Raw genomic sequence first — 18489 nt, 5'->3', positions numbered from 1 at the left:
TGACAAATGGCCTAGTCTGATGTTGATGTTCCATGAAATTGTCTGTTCAACTGGACCACGCCAAGACCAGACTGTGCCAGGCCAGCCCCAAGCAGCCATGGCCTGGCAGAGGGAAAGGGCAGCTCATGGGTGTCAGGGCTGCTTTTTTCTTTCATAGGCGGAAGCTGGAAAGTGACACACACAAGTTCATGTTTTCATGGGGCTCACAGTTGTGGGCACAAGCAGAAAACCGGAAAGTAAGCAAAGAAGGATGAGCATGTGGAGCCCAGGAGCCAAGCCAGGATTGGGAAGGGACAGTGAAGTCCCTCTGCCCACAAGTACCCAGGGGACAGCCAGGACCTGAGGCCAGGCAGGCCTTAGCTTGATGACAGCTTTGGAGAGGAAGTGAAGCATGTCAAATCATCACAGCTAGTGCAAAGGCCAGGAGGCTAGAAAGAGCATGGTGTGTGAGAGACACTGAGGATTGAGTGGGGTGTCCTTTGCAGTTGGTGGATCATCCTGAAGTGTGGGAGCAGAGGAGGGGACCACTCACCAGGCCTGGGGTCTCCCAGGGATGAGGATGTGGTTGCCCAGGTCTGTGCTGAGATGGCCCCAGCAGCTGTGCCTGTGTGAAGTTCATCCGTGGGAGCTAAAGATGGGGATGGGGTGGCAGGGAGCCTGGAGGCAGGGAGGCCAGTAGGCAGTTGGTGGCCCTGGTGAGAGGTGACAGTGGCTCAAACTAGGATTGGGGACTGGAGGTGGGGGAGGAAGATATCCAGGGAAACTCTCTGAGGCTGCTGGCAGCTGGTGAGGGGCTGGGTCCAGGAGCACGCCCCAAGTTCTGGCCTCGGGAGGAGTGTGCTGAGCTTGTTGCGGAGCAAAGACAGAAGCCCAGTGAACAAAAGATGGCGAGGAGACCCCAGTGCAGGGAGGCTAAGGGTGCAGAGGCCGAGTGGGGCTGTGCTCAAAAGAGAGGTGGTGCTGGAGGGACAGGGAGAGGTGGCCTGGGTGTTGGGAGGTGGGGGTGAGGTGGGGGCCGAGGGCAGGGGGGTCAGGGTGAGGGATAGGAAAGGCCGCAGGAGAGGAGAGGATGAAGAGCTGTGCTGGAGGGGCTGTGGGCAGCATCGTCCTGCTCTTGGGCACTTGGTGTTTTGTGACACATCCTTTCTATGCTGAACTGAGAACCCAGGGACCTCACTGTCCCCACACGTGTCTGTCCAGCTCCAGAGGATGAAGCAGAGACCACCCAAGCAGTGCCCACCACAACCCCTGAGCCCCCCATCAAGCCTCGCCTCGAGGAGCTGACCGTGACAGATGCCACCCCTGACTCCCTCAGCCTGTCCTGGACGGTCCCCGAGGGCCAGTTTGACCACTTCCTGGTCCAGTACAGGAATGGGGATGGGCAGCCCAAGGCGGTGCGGGTGCTGGGGCACGAGGACGGGGTCACCATCTCAGGCCTGGAGCCAGACCACAAGTACAAGATGAACCTGTACGGCTTCCACGGTGGCCAGCGCGTGGGCCCCATCTCTGTCATTGGGGTGACGGGTGAGTGTACGATGGGAGCCCCAGAGTGGGGCCTGTGGGAGGGTCTCCCTTTCTCTGGTGATGGGTGAACTGGCCCAGGAAGCCCCTCTGCTCTTGGCTGAGCCATGGTACTTTTTTGTCTTTCCCCACTTCCCTGAGGACTGACAGGTCTTCCTGGGTGGAGAAGGGCCCTGTGAGCTCTGTTGGTGGCTGTCCCAAGTTCCCCAGCACTGACCTCAGAGCTTGTCATGTGTGTTGACTGTAAACTGAGCAAGACCACCCAGCTCCAAAGATGGGCCTCTCCAAGCTGACCTCAGGACCCCCACTCATGGCCACAGCTTCTCTCTCCTTCCTCACAAGACCCAAGGACATCCCCCAGGGAAGCTGCCTCACCTTCTCTGTCCCCTCTTCTCAGCTGCAGAGGAAGAAACTCCCGCCCCCACAGAACCCAGCACGGAGGCCCCGGAGCCCCCTGAGGAGCCGCTCCTGGGGGAGCTGACAGTGACAGGATCCTCCCCTGACTCGCTGAGCCTCTCCTGGGCCATCCCCCAGGGCCGCTTCGACTCCTTCACCGTGCAGTACAAGGACAGGGACGGGTGGCCCCAGGTGGTGCGTGTTGGGGGCGAGGAGAGCGAGGTCACCGTGGGGGGCCTGGAGCCTGGGCGCAAATACAAGATGCACCTGTACGGCCTCCACGAGGGGCAGCGCGTGGGCCCAGTGTCCGCTGTGGGTGTGACAGGTGAGTAAGTGTGAGTGAGGGGAGGTGGGGAAGATGGCCCTGGAAGACACTGCTGTCTCTCCAGTCTTCGTGAAAACATACTCTGAAGAGTATTCCTTCCTTTGTGTATCCAAATGCCTGGAGATTTTTGTTAAAAAGCAGATTTGGATTCAGCAGGTTTGGCCTAGGGCAAGAGACCATGCATTTCTTTCTTTTTCTTTCTTTCTTTTTTTTTTTTTTTTGAGATAGAGTCTCGCTTTGTCACCCAGGCTGGAGTACAGTGGCTCAATCTCGGCTCACTGCAACCTCCGCCTCCTGGGTTCAAGTGATTCTCCTACCTCAGCCTCCTGAGTAACTGGGACCACAGGCGTGTGCCACCACGCCCAGCTAATTTTTTCATATTTTTAGTAGAGATGGGTTTCACCGTGTTAGCCAGGATGGTCTCAATCTCCTGACCTCGTGATCTGCCCTCCTCGGCCTCCCAAAGTGCTGGGATCATAGGCGTGAGCCACGGCGCCCAGCCGACCATCCATTTCTAACAAGATTCTCATCTATCTTGATGCCACTGGTCCAAGGAACACACTTGTTTTGTTGGTTTTTATTGTAGTAAAGTACACTTGACGTAATTCGCCATTCTAATCGCTTTCTAGTATGCAGTCCAGCATGAAGTCCACTCACATTGCTGTGGACTGTCACCCTCCACTTCCAGAACTCCTCTTCCCACACTGAAACTTCCTACCCACTAGACACGAACTCCCATTCTCCCCTTGCCCCAGCCCCTGGCAACACCATTCTACTCTCTGTCTCTATGAATTTGACTCTAGGTACCTCATATAAGTGCAATCATACAATATTTGTCTTTTTTGAATGGTTCATTTCATTAAATACAATGTCTTTAAGGTTCATCTATGTCGTAGCATCAGTCAGAATTTCCTTTTTATTTTATTTTCTGTGGCAATGGGGGTCTCGGTATGTTGCCCAGGCTGGTCTCAAACTCCTGGCCTCAAGCGAGTCTCCCACCTTGACCTCCCAAAGTGCTGGGATTATAGGCAAGAGCCACTGCACCTGGCCAGAACTTCCTTCCTTTTCAGGCTGAATAATGTTTCGTTTTACATATACAGACCACACTTTGCTCATCCTTTCATCCATTGATGGACACCTGGGTTGCTTCCACCTCTTAGCTATCAAGAATAATGCTGCTATGAGTATTTATGTGCAAATCACAGAACACCTTTGTAGCAAAGCTCCTCCCAGTAACAGATTTGGAAACTCTCTTAGAATTTGTTGAAGCGAATTTTTCTTGCATTCATGAATCCTCACAGAGGTTAGGCTCAGAGTTAGGGTTCCTGTCCTAATGGGAAAAGTTCCTGTCCTGATGGGGCTAACGTCATGGGGTACAGGCTGTGGACCAGTAAGAAAGCAAAGGCGGGTGAGCATGTGACAGGAAGCCCAGAGCCAGGCAGGAATACCTAAACCACCCTACCTGTGGATACTCAGGGGACAGTCAGGATCTGAGGCCAGGCAGGCCTTAGCTTGGTGACAGCTTTAGAGAGAAGGTGAAGCGTGTCAGATCAGCACAGGTGGTGCAAAGGCCAGGAGGCTAGAAAGAGCATGGTGTGTGAGAAGTACTGAGGATTGAGTGGGGTGTCCTTTGCAGTGAATAGATAGTCCTGAAGTATGGGAGCAGAGGAGGCCTGGGATCTCCCAGGGATGAGGATGTGATTGCCCAGGTCTGTGCTGAGATGGCCCCAGCAGCTGTGCCTGTGTGAAGCTCATCTGTGGGGGCTAAAGATGGGGATGGGGTGGCAGGGAGCCTAGAGGCAGGGAAGCCAATAGGCAGTTGGTGGCCCTGGTGAGAGGTGACAGTGGCTCAAACTAGGATCGGAGACTGGAGGTTGGGGAGGAAGGTATCCAGGGAAACTTGGGGGAGAGGTACTCTGAGGCTGCTGGCAGCTGGTGAGGGGCTGGGTCCAGGAACACACCCCAGGCTCTGGCCTCGGGAGGAGTGTGCTGAGCTTGTTGCGAAGCAAAGACAGAAGCCCAGTGAACAAAAGATGGCGAGGAGACCCCAGTGCTGGGAGGCTAAGGGTGCAGAGGCCGAGTGGAGCTGTGCTCAAAAGAGAGGTGGTGCTGGAGGGACAGGGAGAGGTGGCCTGGGTGTTGGGAGGTGGGGGTGAGGTGGGGGCCGAGGGCAGGGAGGTCAGGGTGAGGGATAGGAAAGGCCGCAGGAGAGGAGAGGAAGAAGAGCTGTGCTGGAGGGGCTGTGGGCAGCATCGTCCTGCTCTTGGGCACTTGGTGTTTTGTGACACATCCTTTCTATGCTGAACTGAGGAGCCAGGGACCTCACTCTCCCCACACGTGTCTGTCCAGCTCCAGAGGATGAAGCCGAGACCACCCAAGCAGTGCCCACCACAACCCCTGAGCCCCCCATCAAGCCTCGCCTGGGGGAGCTGACCGTGACAGATGCCACCCCCGACTCCCTCAGCCTGTCCTGGACGGTTCCTGAGGGCCAGTTTGACCACTTCCTGGTCCAGTACAGGAATGGGGATGGGCAGCCCAAGGCGGTGCGGGTGCCGGGGCACGAGGACGGGGTCACCATCTCAGGCCTGGAGCCAGACCATAAATACAAGATGAACCTGTACGGCTTCCACGGTGGCCAGCGCATGGGCCCTGTGTCTGCCATTGGGGTGACGGGTGAGTGAATGATGGGAGCCCCAGGGTGGGAGCTGTGGGAGGGCCACCTCTTGCTCTTTGGTGATGACTGGTGGGGAATGGGACAGGGGTGTGGTCAGCACCACAGAACTGCTTGTGGCTGGGGCTGGGACTCCCCTTGGGCCTTCCTATGTGGTTGACCCCTGGCTCCCCCTGAGCAGGGAGGGGCCATCAGGAGTTTTGCTGTGCTGGTGGCTGTGCCAGGTCCCCCACAGCTGACCCTGGAACTTGTTATGTGTGTTAGCTGTCAGCTGAGCAGGACCACCCAGCCCCAAGAATGGGCTTCTCTGAAATGACCTCAGGTCCCCCAGTCATAGCCTTGGCTTCTCCCTCCTTTTCCCCAGGACCCAAGGACATCCCCCTCACTCTCTCTCCCTCCTTCTCCGCTGCAGAGGAAGAGACCCCCAGCCCAACAGAACCCAGCACTGAGGCCCCAGAGGCCCCTGAGGAGCCGCTCCTGGGGGAGTTGACAGTGACAGGATCCTCCCCTGACTCGCTGAGCCTCTCCTGGACTGTCCCCCAGGGCCGCTTCGACTCCTTCACCGTGCAGTACAAGGACAGGGACGGGCGGCCCCAGGCGGTGCGTGTCAGGGGCGAGGAGAGCGAGGTCACCATGGGGGGCCTGGAGCCCGGGCACAAATACAAGATGCATCTGTACGGCCTCCACGAGGGGCAGCGCGTGGGCCCAGTGTCCACCATGGGCATCACGGGTGAGTGGGGGGACAGGCCCTCGTCCCCAGGTTTACCTCTGCAGCCCCCTTGTGTTTCTCCTTTGGATCTTGGCACCTCTTATGACTGGGCCTCTAGGTTTCTGTCTTTTCTCCCATGTTGCTAATGATCCTGCCTCATCCTTGGATTCATGGAGACTGTGTGGAGTCAGATGGGCAGGTAGTCCATGCCCTGTTTGTTGTAGCTTCCTTCTCCCATCGTGATCTGGAACCTCCAGGTTGCTCGTGTGCTCATTTGTTAGTCTTCAGGCTCCCTTAAGGAGTATTTTAATGGCTCAGAAAGTGCTTCAGATCCAGCTGCCCAGATCTGCATGTGCCTTCGAATGTAGTGATTGTGCGACTTTGCAGGCGTTTCCTAACCTTGTGCTTCAGATTCCTGCAAAGTTGGGGTGGTGATAATAATGGCACCTACTTCATATGTTGTGTGAGGGTTAAATGCACCACTGTTTGTGAGCTGCTTACAGCAATGCAGGGCACAGATTCTAAAACAAGCGTTTTAGAGGAGGCCGCTAAGAAATGCTCACTCCAGTCCTGGGAGAGCACTGCCTCCCTTGCGCAGGGTCCTGCCTCCTGACCCATGGGCCTGCTCTGCTCTTTTCAGCGCCCCTGCCCACACCACTGCCGGTGGAGTCCCGCCTGGGGGAGCTGGCGGTGGCGGCCGTGACCTCGGACTCAGTGGGCCTCTCATGGACGGTGGCCCAGGGCCCCTTTGACTCCTTCCTGGTGCAGTACAGGGACGCGCAGGGGCAGCCCCAGGCAGTGCCTGTGAGCGGAGACCTCCGAGCGGTCGCTGTCTCGGGGCTGGACCCGGCCCGCAAGTACAAGTTCCTGCTCTTTGGACTCCAGAATGGGAAACGCCACGGCCCGGTCCCTGTGGAGGCCAGGACCGGTGAGTGAGGGCTGGACGCCTCCCGCGGCCAGAGCCTTCGCCCCCTTGTGGCACCAGTTGGAATTTCACGTTTCTGTGCCCCACACTCCAGTCCTCAGCACCCACTGATTTATTGGGTCCAGGAAAACCCAGGCCCTGAGCTGTCCTCTCCCACTCACACTCATCCCTCTCCCTACTTTCCCTGCACCCCAGGGGACACTTGCTTTCTTGTCTGGCTCCTCTTTTATTCCTACTCCTGGCCCAGTCACCCTCCCGTTCCTGGGACCGGCTCACAGAGCCATAGCAGCCCAGGAAGCTCCGTGGCCCCTTTGCCTCCATCCCACTCTCCATGCACCTCACTGTCTTTTCCAGCCCCAGACACCAAACCGTCTCCCCGCCTGGGGGAGCTGACTGTGACAGATGCGACCCCTGACTCCGTGGGCCTCTCGTGGACGGTCCCTGAGGGCGAATTCGACTCCTTCGTGGTCCAGTACAAGGATAAGGATGGTCGGCTCCAGGTGGTGCCGGTGGCAGCCAACCAGCGGGAGGTCACAGTCCAGGGCCTGGAGCCCAGTAGGAAATACAGGTTCCTGCTCTATGGTCTGTCAGGCAGGAAGCGACTGGGCCCCATCTCTGCTGACAGCACCACAGGTGAGTCCCAGTCCAGCCTCCACCTTTTCCAGAGCTGCCTCTCATCCGAGCCCTCAGAGCTGGCCCTGCAGCCTTCCCGTGAGATTCCCTCTGTCAGCCCTGACACAACCATCTTAACTCCGAAAGTGAGTCCCTCTGTGTGTCAGGCACAGTTCTGAAGCATATGCATTACTTCCTTTCATTTGCTGACTGCTGAGGAAATAAAAGGGACACGGGCTTTGGGGCCAGCAGATCTGTGTTCCAGTTCCAGTCCTAGCCTTTGCCAGGGTGACCATGGACAAGCCGCTTCATCCCCGGGACCTCGGTGTCCTCACCTGCATAATGCTGGGAATGGCGCTGGACTCAGTAGTGGTTCCCATCCTCCTCCCTCCTCCCTGACTCGGAGGGGAGGGGTAGAAGAAAAGGGAGGGCTTGGCTACGGAAAGACGATGGAAAAACCTGGTGTCACTGTGCCTATGACTCAGCTCCCTGAGGAAGGGGTGTGGTGGGTCACCGACCCTCACCCCACTCCCGGGACCATGAGTCACTATGCCCAGAGGAGGACAGAGCAGCCGGCCAGTCTGGGCCTGGGTCCCTGGGACTCCGTAATTCTCTTCCCAAACCCTCACTGTGGGGACGGGGTACAGACCCCCACCCATCGGCCCCAGCCCCACCCGGGCAAGCCTCTGCTCTGCCCTCTGTTCTCTCAGCTAATCCCCTGTCTTCTCCCTGCCCCACCCTGGCTGCCCCGGCCCAGTGGGGTCAGTGTGGGGCTGGGGAAGCAGGAGGCACGGATGTTCAGGCTGATGGCCACAAGGGGACAAGGGGGAGATCACAGCCTGACAGTGATGGGAGCCGTGCATTGGCCGGCTGCCCAGACCAGCTCTCGATGTTTGGTGTGTCTCCGTGACAACCCAGAGACCTCCAGGGAGTCTCTCTCAGCTCTGGCCTCATTCCTGCTCAGGGGCTGGGGGTCAGGGTAAACAAAGGCCCTCTCTGCACCCCAGCCACCCATCCCTCGGGAGATGATCTGTAATGAATTTGGCGCACCCTCGATCACAGCAGGGAAGGGGCGGGGCAGGAAGGAGTTTGGGCAGCAGCCTCCAGAGGAGGAGGGGGCTGTTCTCCCTCATTCCTGTGGGGCATGGCGGGAGCAGGCCTGTGTGTCTCCTCAAGGAGCTGTCCCTGGGGCTACACTGGAGGTACCCTTTCCCAGAACCTCACACCTCCGGGAGGCTGCCAGGGCTTAGGCAAAGGCAGCATGTGACTAAGAGCTTTCCCTCCTCCCTCTGCACAGCTCCCCTGGAGAAGGAGCTACCTCCCCACCTGGGGGAACTGACCGTAGCTGAGGAGACCTCCAGCTCTCTGCGCCTGTCCTGGACGGTGGCCCAGGGCCCCTTTGACTCCTTCGTGGTCCAGTACAGGGACACGGACGGGCAGCCCAGGGCAGTGCCTGTGGCCGCAGACCAGCGCACAGTCACCGTAGAGGACCTGAAGCCTGGCAAGAAATACAAGTTTCTGCTCTACGGGCTCCTCGGGGGAAAGCGCCTGGGCCCGGTCTCTGCCCTGGGAATGACAGGTGAGGCTGCTGTGCCTGGCTATAGCAAGCCAGCTTGTGTGGGTTTCCATGTGCATTTGGGCTGAAGACAAAGATGACTGCAGGAGTGGGAAGGCCGGAGTGGGGCGCCCTGGCCTGTCCCCAGGAAGGAGGAGGAGTCTGCAGCCCTGTGGGCTTCAACATCCATCAAGGAGTCCAGAGCAGGAGCCAGGCCAGGCGGGAGGGAAAGGCCCTGGCAGGGGCTCTCTAATCTCCCAGCCCCAACTCTGCCCCATCACTGCCGCTGCTCCTCATTACTCGCTGGGGCTGCTGTCGCCTCCCCGAAGGGTGGCCTTGTCCAGATAGCGGCAAACCTCCCTGCCATGGATGAGTCAGGAGCATTTTCTTAAGAGGAACATCACTGGAAAACAAAATGAGCGGGGACACAGAAACCAACAGCAGTGGCTGCATTTGTGGTACAGGCTCCTCTTCCAGAGCTCGCTGATGCCCACCTCAGACAGGCCTGACCACGGCACGGCTGGTGGGATTTGCCAGTCACCTCAACCAGCCAGTTCCACCCTCAGCTTCTCTCAGAAGGGAGCACCACACTCCTCAAGCTCAGTGAATGTATCCCGGCATGGGTGGGGCCAGAGCCTGTGATATCTCGAGGTGGGCTCGGCAGGACACCGGGGTGTGGAAGGGGGAAGCGAGCACCTGACTCAGACAGCGCGGGAGCTCGCAGGAGTCACGAGGCCACAGCGACTTCATTGTCTGACTGGGCCTGGACCTGTAAACTTCCCACCTCAGCCTTGGGCCAAGCCTGGAAGATAAAAATGGAGCACCCCATGGCGCCCCTCACTCAGATTCTTCCCTGGGCTTCTCCCACGCAGCCCCAGAAGAGGACACACCAGCCCCAGAGTTAGCCCCAGAGGCCCCTGAGCCTCCTGAAGAGCCCCGCCTAGGAGTGCTGACCGTGACCGACACAACCCCAGACTCCATGCGCCTCTCGTGGAGCGTGGCCCAGGGCCCCTTTGATTCCTTCGTGGTCCAGTATGAGGACACGAACGGGCAGCCCCAGGCCTTGCTCGTGGATGGCGACCAGAGCAAGATCCTCATCTCAGGCCTGGAGCCCAGCACCCCCTACAGGTTCCTCCTCTATGGCCTCCATGAAGGGAAGCGCCTGGGGCCCCTCTCAGCTGAGGGCACCACAGGTACCACCAGGCGTCTCCGGCCTCTAGTCTAGGACTCAGAAGGGAGAAACGGGGGCTCAGAAGTGGTGATCGCAGGGAAAGAGCGTGAGGCGGGTACCAGGGAGAGAGGATGGATGGGCTGGATGCGAGTGGCCTTTAGCTCTGCCCCACAGGACCCCCCTGTGGCTGCAAGTCCCTGGTTACAGATAGAGAAACAGGGGCAGGGAGGGGGGTGGAAGGGACGTGCTCTGGGTCACCAAGCTGGTGTGCTTCTGTCTCCAATCCCTTCTCCCCCACCCACTCCGTGCAGGGCCAGCCCCTGCTGGTCAGACCTCAGCAGAGTCAAGGCCCCGCCTGTCCCAGCTGTCTGTGACTGACGTGACCACCAGTTCACTGAGGCTCAACTGGGAGGCCCCACCTGGGGCCTTCGACTCCTTCCTGCTCCGCTTTGGGGTTCCATCACCAAGCACTCTGGAGCCGCATCCGCGTCCACTGCTGCAGCGCGAGCTGATGGTGCCGGGGACACGGCACTCGGCCGTGCTCCGAGACCTGCGTTCCGGGACTCTGTACAGCCTGACACTGTATGGGTTGCGAGGACCCCACAAGGCCGACAGCATCCAGGGCACCGCCCGCACCCTCAGCCCAGGTAAGGACCCACACACACTCTGCCCCAAAGTGGGGGTCTTTGTACTTCACGGGGGGACCTAGTGCCTCAGCCAGCGGTGGGGGTGGGCGAGTTGGTGGTGGGCCTGGAGGAATCTGCAGAGCGACTTCCATTCCTGGGGACTAGAGGAAAAGGGGTGGTGAGCCTGTGCTGGAGCAGAGGCGAGGGGGGGACTCGTAGGGAGGAGCCTCCCTGCCCCTGCCTGCATCATTGTTCCTTGACCCCTCTGCAGTTCTGGAGAGCCCCCGTGACCTCCAATTCAGTGAAATCAGGGAGACCTCAGCCAAGGTCAACTGGATGCCCCCACCATCCCGGGCGGACAGCTTCAAAGTCTCCTACCAGCTGGCGGACGGAGGTGGTGCCTTTGCCATGTGCTCATCGCCTCGCATTTCCTCTCCCGCCTGCACTCTGCCCACCCTCCAGCCGCCCTGCGGTTCCCTGGGTAACCCTCAATCCCCAATGTTTTCAGGGGAGCCTCAGAGTGTGCAGGTGGACGGCCGGGCCCGGACCCAGAAACTCCAGGGGCTGATCCCAGGTGCTCGCTACGAGGTGACCGTGGTCTCCGTCCGAGGCTTTGAGGAGAGTGAGCCTCTCACAGGCTTCCTCACCACGGGTGAGATGGACTGGGACCCGGGGCAAGAGGTGGGAGCCAAGAAAACGGCATGGGTCGGAGTTGAGAGAGAACGAGGAGGGTGAAAGGGAGGTGGTGGAGGCTCCGATTGCAGACGGGAGGCCAGTGGAGTCTGGGGAGGCATGGAGTAGAGAGAGCAGCGGGGACCCCTCTGAGCCCCTCCCCTTCCCCCAGTTCCTGACGGTCCCACGCAGTTGCGTGCACTGAACTTGACCGAGGGATTCGCCGTGCTGCACTGGAAGCCCCCCCAGAATCCTGTAGACACCTATGACGTCCAGGTCACAGCCCCTGGGGGTGAGCAGGGCTGAGGCCTCTGGAGGGGACTTGTTCAGGGTGGGGATTGCAGGGGGGAGGCTGGACTCTGGCCGAGGATGGAGGGAGCAGGCCTTGATGCCCCTCTCTACACTCCCAGCCCCGCCTCTGCAGGCCGAGACCCCAGGCAGCGCGGTGGACTACCCCCTGCATGACCTTGTCCTCCACACCAACTACACCGCCACTGTGCGTGGCCTGCGGGGCCCCAACCTCACTTCCCCAGCCACCATCACCTTCACCACAGGTAGGGTCTGTGGGGTGTGTGGGACAGGGAGAGGAGGTAGAGGGAGCCAGGTTGGGCCTCATCCCCATCTCCTCTTCCTGCTTTCCCTCCTAGGGCTAGAGGCCCCTCGGGACTTGGAGGCTGAGGAAGTGACCCCCCGCACCGCCCTGCTCACTTGGACTGAGCCCCAAGTCCGGCCCACAGGCTACCTGCTCAGCTTCGACACCCTTGGTGGACAGACCCAGGTGCCCCGTCCCCACTGACAAACTCCCCTCCCTGGGTGATTCCAGGAGGTGCTGCCTCTGGCCCTCCTGGAGGGTCTCCACCTCCCTCTCCCCTGACCCCCCCTTGTCTGTCCCACAGGAGATCCTGCTCCCAGGAGGGATCACATCTCACCAGCTCCTCGGCCTCTTTCCCTCCACCTCCTACAATGCACGGCTCCAGGCCATGTGGGGCCAGAGCCTCCTGCCGCCCGTGTCCACCTCTTTCACCACGGGTACCTGGACTCACGGGCCCGGGGCCGGGGGCTGGGTGGGCAGCCAGGGCCTAAGGCTTGGAAAAGGACTGGCCCCTGCTCTCCTCTCCCAGGTGGGCTGCAGATCCCCTTCCCCAGGGACTGCGGGGAGGAGATGCAGAACGGAGCCGGTGCCTCCAGGACCAGCACCATCTTCCTCAACGGCAACCGCGAGCGGCCCCTGAACGTGTTTTGCGACATGGAGACTGATGGGGGCGGCTGGCTGGTGGGTGGCATTGGGAAGCCCAGGGGTCTGTGCAGGGCAGGGGGCTGTTGCCCCGGGAGCCAGAGGCTGATGGTGCCCCCACTTGCTTCCCAGGTGTTCCAGCGCCGCATGGATGGACAGACAGACTTCTGGAGGGACTGGGAGGACTATGCCCATGGTTTTGGGAACATCTCTGGAGAGTTCTGGCTGGGTCAGTGCCTCACAGGGACTGGGGAACTACGGATGGGGATGGGGGCCCTGTGGACACCAGGACCCTGATGAGGGCACATATCCCACCCCCAGGCAATGAGGCCCTGCACAGCCTGACACAGGCAGGTGACTACTCCATGCGCGTGGACCTGCGGGCTGGGGACGAGGCTGTGTTCGCCCAGTACGACTCCTTCCGCGTAGACTCGGCTGCGGAGTACTACCGCCTCCACTTGGAGGGCTACCACGGCAGCGCAGGTAAGCAGAGGCTGCGGGGCTGGGAGGGTGAGGCTGGGAGGGGAGGCCCTCATGGCTCCTTCCTCCACCCTGCCCAGGGGACTCCATGAGCTACCACAGCGGCAGTGTCTTCTCTGCCCGTGATCGGGACCCCAACAACTTGCTCATCTCCTGCGCTGTCTCCTACCGAGGGGCCTGGTGGTACAGGAACTGCCACTACGCCAACCTCAACGGGCTCTACGGGAGCACAGTGGACCATCAGGTGAGGGGTGGGGAGGCGGCTCAGAGTTGGGGTGGCTGGGGCTCGGCCTGCCTAGGTTTCAGCCCCACAGTGTAACAGGCAAGGGACTGAGCGGCTGGGTGAAATGGAACAATCATGCCAGCCTCACAGAGGGAGCTGGAGTTGATTTATTGGCTGGAAAGGACCAGCTCAGGATTAAGCCTCAATCCTCTGCAGTGGAGGGTCAGGAGGGGAGCTCTGCGGGGAGGTTGGTTGAGTGCTGGGAGCCACCTCCTTAAGGGGAACGGGAGGAGCAGATGGGACATCCGGCTTTGACTCTCTCTTGACAACCCCTTTCCCAGGGAGTGAGCTGGTACCACTGGAAGGGCTTCGAGTTCTCGGTGCCCTTCACGGAAATGAAGCTGAGACCAAGAAACTTTCGCTCCCCAGCGGGGGGAGGCTGAGCTGCTGCCCACCTCTCTCGCACCCCAGTATGACTGCCGAGCACTGAGGGGTCGCCCTGAGAGAAGAGCCAGGGTCCTTCACCACCCAGCCGCTGGAGGAAGCCTTCTCTGCCAGCGATCTCGCAGCACTGTGTTTACAGGGGGGAGGGGAGGGGTTCATATGGGAGCAATAAAGGAGAAACTGAGGTACCCGGCTGGCATCGGTCCTGCCCCATCACTGGCTCTGGCCCGGGCTGTGGGCCCCCATCCCCCGGGGCTGCAGCCGCACTTGGAAAGGCTGCATCTTGAGGATGACACTGCAGTGGGGCAGGGGCTGCAGGGAGGGCAGGGCGTCCCCGGAGGGCAGCAGCGTGAAGGCCTGCAGCAGTCGGGTCAGCACCACGAAGAGCTCCAGGCGCGCCAGCGGCTCGCCCAGGCACACGCGGGCACCGCAGCCGAAGGCCAGAGCTCTGGAGTTCTTGCCTGGCTCCAGGAAGCGATCTGCGGGCGGGTGGACAGGTGGGTGGGGAGGTGTTCAGCCACAGCGGGGACCAGCCTCCACCACATTTTCACGGCAGGCCCCCGGCCCCCCACATACCAGGCCAGAACTCATGTGGCCTCTCCCAGACCGTCTCATCCAGGTGGGCGCCTTGGAGGTTCGGAATGATGACTGTGCCCTCAGGGATGTCGTAGCCGGAGATGCTGAAGGGGGCCGGAGTTAGAGGCTGGCCAGGACCTCCCTGGGCTCGGGCTTTCCTCACTCATCCCCAACCCTCGGAAGTCACCTGCTGGGCCGTGTGGTGCGGTGGGGCAAGGCTAAGGGCACAACGGGCCGCAGGCGCAGCACCTCGGCGATGGTGGCATTGAGCAAGGGCAGCCGTGCACGGTCCTTGTAGGGGACCCGGGAGCTGGAGGCACCAGGGCCCAGTTCGTGGTCTAGCTCCTCCTGCAGTCGCTGCTGAATCTGGGGAATGATCAGGTGGAGTCCTGCCCTAGCAGCCCACAGCTGCCCAGCCTCCAGCCGCTCCCTCAGCAACCCAGTGAGCCTGAGTGCCGGTGAGGCAAGCACAGCCCCAGCCGCACAATGCTCAGAGCTGAGTGAGGGTGCCCACTGCCCTGGCCAGGTTGCTGGGAAGGAGCCTTTTGCTTGTCCCCAGGACGCACCTCAGGGTGGTGAAGCAAAAAAACCACGGCCCAGGAGAGGGTGTTTGCTGTGGTCTCAGTGCCACCGATCAGGAGGTCCACTGCAGCCATGTGCACGTGCCCTTCCAGGAGCTGTCCAGAGCCCTCTTCCATGCTCGGCTGCGCCACCCCTTGGAGCATGTAGTCCATCATGTCCCTCCACTGGCCTGCCACCAGGCTCGCCTGCAGAGGGTGAAAGAAGCGGGCTGAGCGGCTGGCCTGGGGAGAGGAGTACAGAGTGGCAACAGGCCCATAACTGGGGTATGCAAAAGAACCCGCCTCGTAGCAATGCTGAGGCCAGTAGCATCACTGGCTGTGGGCCGAGGGGAGGCCGTCCACACACAGTCCCCACCTTGTGCTGCCTCAGCTGCTTCTCCACGATGTGGTCCCTCTTCTCTATGGCCTGCTTCAGCCTCCGGAGACCTGGATTGGGGAAGAACTGCGGCAGGAAACATGAGAATGCAGCTGTGGGAAGGAGCCTCTCCCTCCACCCCAGCCTCTCCCCCACAACCCAGGGGTGTCTAGGCTCCAGGTCCTCACCCTGAGAAAGGGAATCACGTCCACAATTTGGATGGACCAGTGGCTCCAGGTTTTTAACACCTCCTGGATACATTTGTAATAGGCAGGCATTAAGTTGTCCTCCTGCCAGAAAAGGAGGGAGTACTTTCAGTTCAGGACAAGGAGAGGCTCAGGGAGGGGCTGGGGGTGGGCCTGAGGGGCTGTGAGGCACCTTGATCTTGTCTCCGAAGGTGAGGTAACAGATGATGCTGCAGGTAAGGAGAGAGAATTCCTCCTCAATGGCCACAGGGGTGCCGGGCTGGGCTCTCATGCGCTGTGGAGAAAGAGTGTGAGTTCAGCAGGCCGCTGTGCAGCGGGCAGGGCGGGGGCTACTGTGAGAGGCGAGGCTGACCCGAGGTGGCCTCAGGAGCCCAGCCTTACCTCGCAGAACTCCTGGGTCAGCTGCTCCACCACTGGCTCCATGGAGTCACGGATGCCCAGCAGCAGGGCTGAGCGGGTGAGCTTCTTGTGGGCTTTCCAGAGCAGGGAGTAGTCTCCCAAGGACAGGTCCGGGTAGTTCTTAGACACCAGCTTGTCTGCAGGAGGAGTTGGGGGCTGGAGGGTGGGAACTGATGAAGGCAGCCGAGGGCCTGACCTTCCTCGGCCTCCCCAACCCCTGCTTCCTCCCCACCAGATATGCCCCCCCCAAGAGCTTCCAGGGACCTGGATTGGGGATGCCCCAAAGGTGGCTCACACTTGAGGCTGAGGTGGGAGGATCATTTGAGACTAGGAATTTAAGACCAGCCTGGGCAGCATAGCAAGACCCCATCTCTTAAAAAAAAATTTTTTTAAGAAAGAAAAAATGCCCCTGGCCCTTACAGGTAAGTGGCTCAGGTCTGCCAGCAAAGTCTGCCCACTTTTTGACCATGGCTTCCTCAATGGTCCTCTTGGAGTTCAGCACCACCACATCTGGGAGACAGCCAAAGCAGCGTCAGCGGAGAGAGGACCCTCTCCGTCACCTCCGCCCCCTCCTATGGTGAGGGCCAGAGCGAGATCAGCCTCTCACCTTGCAGCCCAAGGTGGAGCCTGTAGATGGGCCCGAATTTCTGAGTCAGGCCAAGCAGATAGATGGGGAGGTCAGGCTGCAGCAGGTGCAAGAAGCCCGGGGCAAGAGGCGGGAGGTGGAGGCTCCGGAGCTTCCACCAGTTCCACAGCAGGCGGGCGCCAGCCAGCAGGGGCAGCAGCAGCAGCAGGCCCAGGAGCAGCATGGCGAGACGCCCGTCAGGGCCCTGAGGTGCCACTTATAGCTCAAGAGCCCCGGCCATCCCTCCTGCTGTGTAGACTGTTTTGGGGCCTCCCTTGACCCCACCTTCAGGTACCCTCCCACCGACCCGCCCACAGAGTGGCCCTTTTCTGGAATGACACCAGTCTCATTGGCCTTGGGACATCCGTATTTCAAAAAAATTGATCACCCATCAAGAAGCAAGGAAGGGAAATGCAACCCTGACCTTTTTCCTGCATCCAGAGTCAGCTTTCTGGTTCCACATCAACTGTGCAGGCAATAGTGTCCGCCCCCACCTGGGCCCTCTCCCTCTGCCACCCCACCGTGGGCCAGTTTACTGGCATGATGTTTGTCTCAGAGAGAAAATGGCAGTCCCTGCCTAATAGGCCTTCCTGAATCGCCTGAAGAACAAAATGTGATTTGTGTGGGTTGTTTGTTAGTTTAAGCTACAGATAGAGTAATACAGTTTAAGCCTGGTTTGCCTGGGGCATTCCAGTATATACAGGTATCCCAGTGTGATTGTTATTAGTGCCTCCTTTCACTCACAAAAGTGCCCAGAAGACAAAGGAGGAGGTGGTTTCCCGCTGCGGAGTAATAGCATGTACCAGACACTGCTCTAAGTGCTTTGCGGGCACTCACTCAACTCTTCACAGCCATGCTCTATATGCAACACGGGTATTGTTCCCATGTTGTGGAGGGCAGGATTCCAGCCTGGAAATCTAGCTGTCGAATGTGTACCTTTAGCCACCAGGAGCACCTTTCTTTGGTTGAAAGGAAAACAGCCCACCTTGAGCTGGTTTGAGATAAAAAGTAAGAATTGGGGAATTTCACAGAACTCAGGAAAAAGAAGCAGAGGAGGGGACCCCACTGGTCTTAGAAAGCCAAGGATAGGGAACAGAAAAAGCCCCGGAGACGGGCGGTTTCCTCGCTCTGTTCCTCTCTCCTCTTTCTTCTCTCTGCAGTCAAGTTTCTTGTGTTTCCAGGCACAGGCAGAACATGACTGCCCTCAGGACTAGAGTCCACAGGTTCTACTCCAGCCAGGGAAAGTATGGATTCCCAGCACAACTGGGCATGCCCCCCTCAAAGTCCAAAGTCCCCAGGAAGGGGCTGGATAGCCACAGCTGGATCAGGATCAAGGGTCCAGCCCTGTTTGGGGAACTGAAGCCATAAGGGGTGGGGGTCCCACTGGACTGACACTCAGAGACCACTTTTGTGGGTAAGGAGGCAGTTTGGGGGTTTGGGAAGAGGCCATGCCAAAGAGGAGTGGCAGGGTTCAGTGAGAGGCCAGGGCCTCCTGGATGGTACGTGAGAGGTCAGAGGCGACCCAGCCCCATACCTTCCCCCCCATTTCTGGCTCTGTGCCAGACCCTCGGACCAGTGGGGGTCTCTCTCCCCTCAGAGCTTTTCCAGACTGTGCTACTGCAGAGCCAGAGTCAAGACCCTGGCTGTGCCACCCACTACATTGGCGAATTCGCTGCTGCTGAATCCATGATCAGGACTGAGAGGGAGAAAACAGGATTGGGATTTCTGGGGTTGGGCAATGACAGCTACTGCCTTCTTCGTGGTTGACCTCCCAGACCGGGCCATGTCTTGCTGCAACTGAATCCCTGGCTCCAGAAAATGGGCTTATGCCACCACCCTGCTGAGCAGCTACTGGGAGAAAGATCTGATGAGCAACCATAGGGCCATGCATGCAAGAGCCTCAGGAAACCTCTGCCACAGTGGGAAAGGCCCAAACTTCTCAAAGTTACGTGGGATAAGACAGCGCTCATCGGAAAGGAGCGCACCTGGAAGGCTGACGTGCTTACTACTTGTCTCACCATCTCCATCTCTTCCACCACTTCCAAATCCAAACTCCGAGTGTGGTCAATTACATGCAATGTCCCCAAAGGTACCCTGTCCTGCCCCCGGCCTCTGGGCCTTTGTATATTCTTCTTCTGCCCCAGATGCCCTCATCTACCCCTGCTCTTTGCCTGGCTCCTTCT

At 59.5% G+C, this 18489-nt stretch overlaps 2 protein-coding genes across 8 annotated transcripts in view; one reads left to right on the top strand and one right to left on the bottom strand.

Moving 5' to 3' along the window:
* LOC462578 (tenascin-X) overlaps positions 1–13752 on the top strand; it is a 68153-nt gene extending 54401 nt beyond the window's left edge. For 3 of the 6 annotated variants that reach the window (XM_063812300.1, XM_063812299.1, XM_054686764.2), the window contains 20 exons: positions 1201–1524; positions 1919–2242; positions 4592–4915; positions 5278–5643; positions 6263–6550; positions 6902–7180; positions 8457–8738; positions 9587–9907; positions 10197–10532; positions 10783–10905; positions 11020–11163; positions 11356–11475; positions 11594–11737; positions 11831–11961; positions 12080–12212; positions 12305–12456; positions 12550–12646; positions 12739–12900; positions 12978–13141; positions 13462–13752. In XM_063812300.1, coding sequence (XP_063668370.1) covers positions 1201–1524; positions 1919–2242; positions 4592–4915; positions 5278–5643; positions 6263–6550; positions 6902–7180; positions 8457–8738; positions 9587–9907; positions 10197–10532; positions 10783–10905; positions 11020–11163; positions 11356–11475; positions 11594–11737; positions 11831–11961; positions 12080–12212; positions 12305–12456; positions 12550–12646; positions 12739–12900; positions 12978–13141; positions 13462–13563 — 4316 coding nt within the window. In that variant the 3' untranslated portion in view covers positions 13564–13752. The remainder of the gene's footprint in view (positions 1–1200; positions 1525–1918; positions 2243–4591; positions 4916–5277; positions 5644–6262; positions 6551–6901; positions 7181–8456; positions 8739–9586; positions 9908–10196; positions 10533–10782; positions 10906–11019; positions 11164–11355; positions 11476–11593; positions 11738–11830; positions 11962–12079; positions 12213–12304; positions 12457–12549; positions 12647–12738; positions 12901–12977; positions 13142–13461) is intronic. The other 3 variants (XM_054686766.2, XM_009450945.5, XM_024357121.3) reach the window with 1 other exon arrangement.
* LOC745345 (steroid 21-hydroxylase) lies at positions 13270–16572 on the bottom strand. 2 transcript variants are annotated; one of them, XM_016955208.4, is made up of 10 exons: positions 16289–16572; positions 16102–16191; positions 15664–15818; positions 15455–15556; positions 15265–15366; positions 15077–15163; positions 14707–14907; positions 14328–14506; positions 14141–14244; positions 13675–14043 (listed from the first exon to the last, which is right to left on the bottom strand). In XM_016955208.4, exons 1-10 carry the CDS (start codon positions 16488–16490, stop codon positions 13778–13780), a joined length of 1488 nt encoding a protein of 495 aa, XP_016810697.1. In that variant the 5' UTR covers positions 16491–16572; the 3' UTR covers positions 13675–13777. The 2 variants fall into 2 exon arrangements, with proteins under 2 accessions (XP_063668418.1, XP_016810697.1); XM_063812348.1 differs by lacking the exon at positions 16102–16191 and having other exon boundaries at positions 13270–14043.
* Positions 16573–18489: the final 1917 nt, after the last annotated feature.

This window comes from Pan troglodytes, chromosome 5 (assembly GCF_028858775.2).
Source record: "Pan troglodytes isolate AG18354 chromosome 5, NHGRI_mPanTro3-v2.0_pri, whole genome shotgun sequence".
Lineage (NCBI taxonomy): Eukaryota > Metazoa > Chordata > Mammalia > Primates > Hominidae > Pan > Pan troglodytes.
Note: the sequence above shows the minus strand (reverse complement) of the source record. Positions and strands in the feature narration are given on the sequence as shown.

What these genes read in the sequence shown, in the direction of transcription:
- LOC745345 (XM_016955208.4), bottom strand. Translation starts at nt 16,490, where the DNA reads ATGCTGCTCCTGGGCCTGCTGCTGCTGCTGCCCCTGCTGGCTGGCGCC. An exon ending in TGACCCAGGAGTTCTGCGAG is followed by an intron (nt 15,557 to 15,663) that starts GTAAGGCTGGGC and finishes CTTTCTCCACAG; the next exon opens with CGCATGAGAGCCCAGCCCGG. An exon ending in GCCACATGAGTTCTGGCCTG is followed by an intron (nt 14,044 to 14,140) that starts GTATGTGGGGGG and finishes ACCCGCCCGCAG; the next exon opens with ATCGCTTCCTGGAGCCAGGC.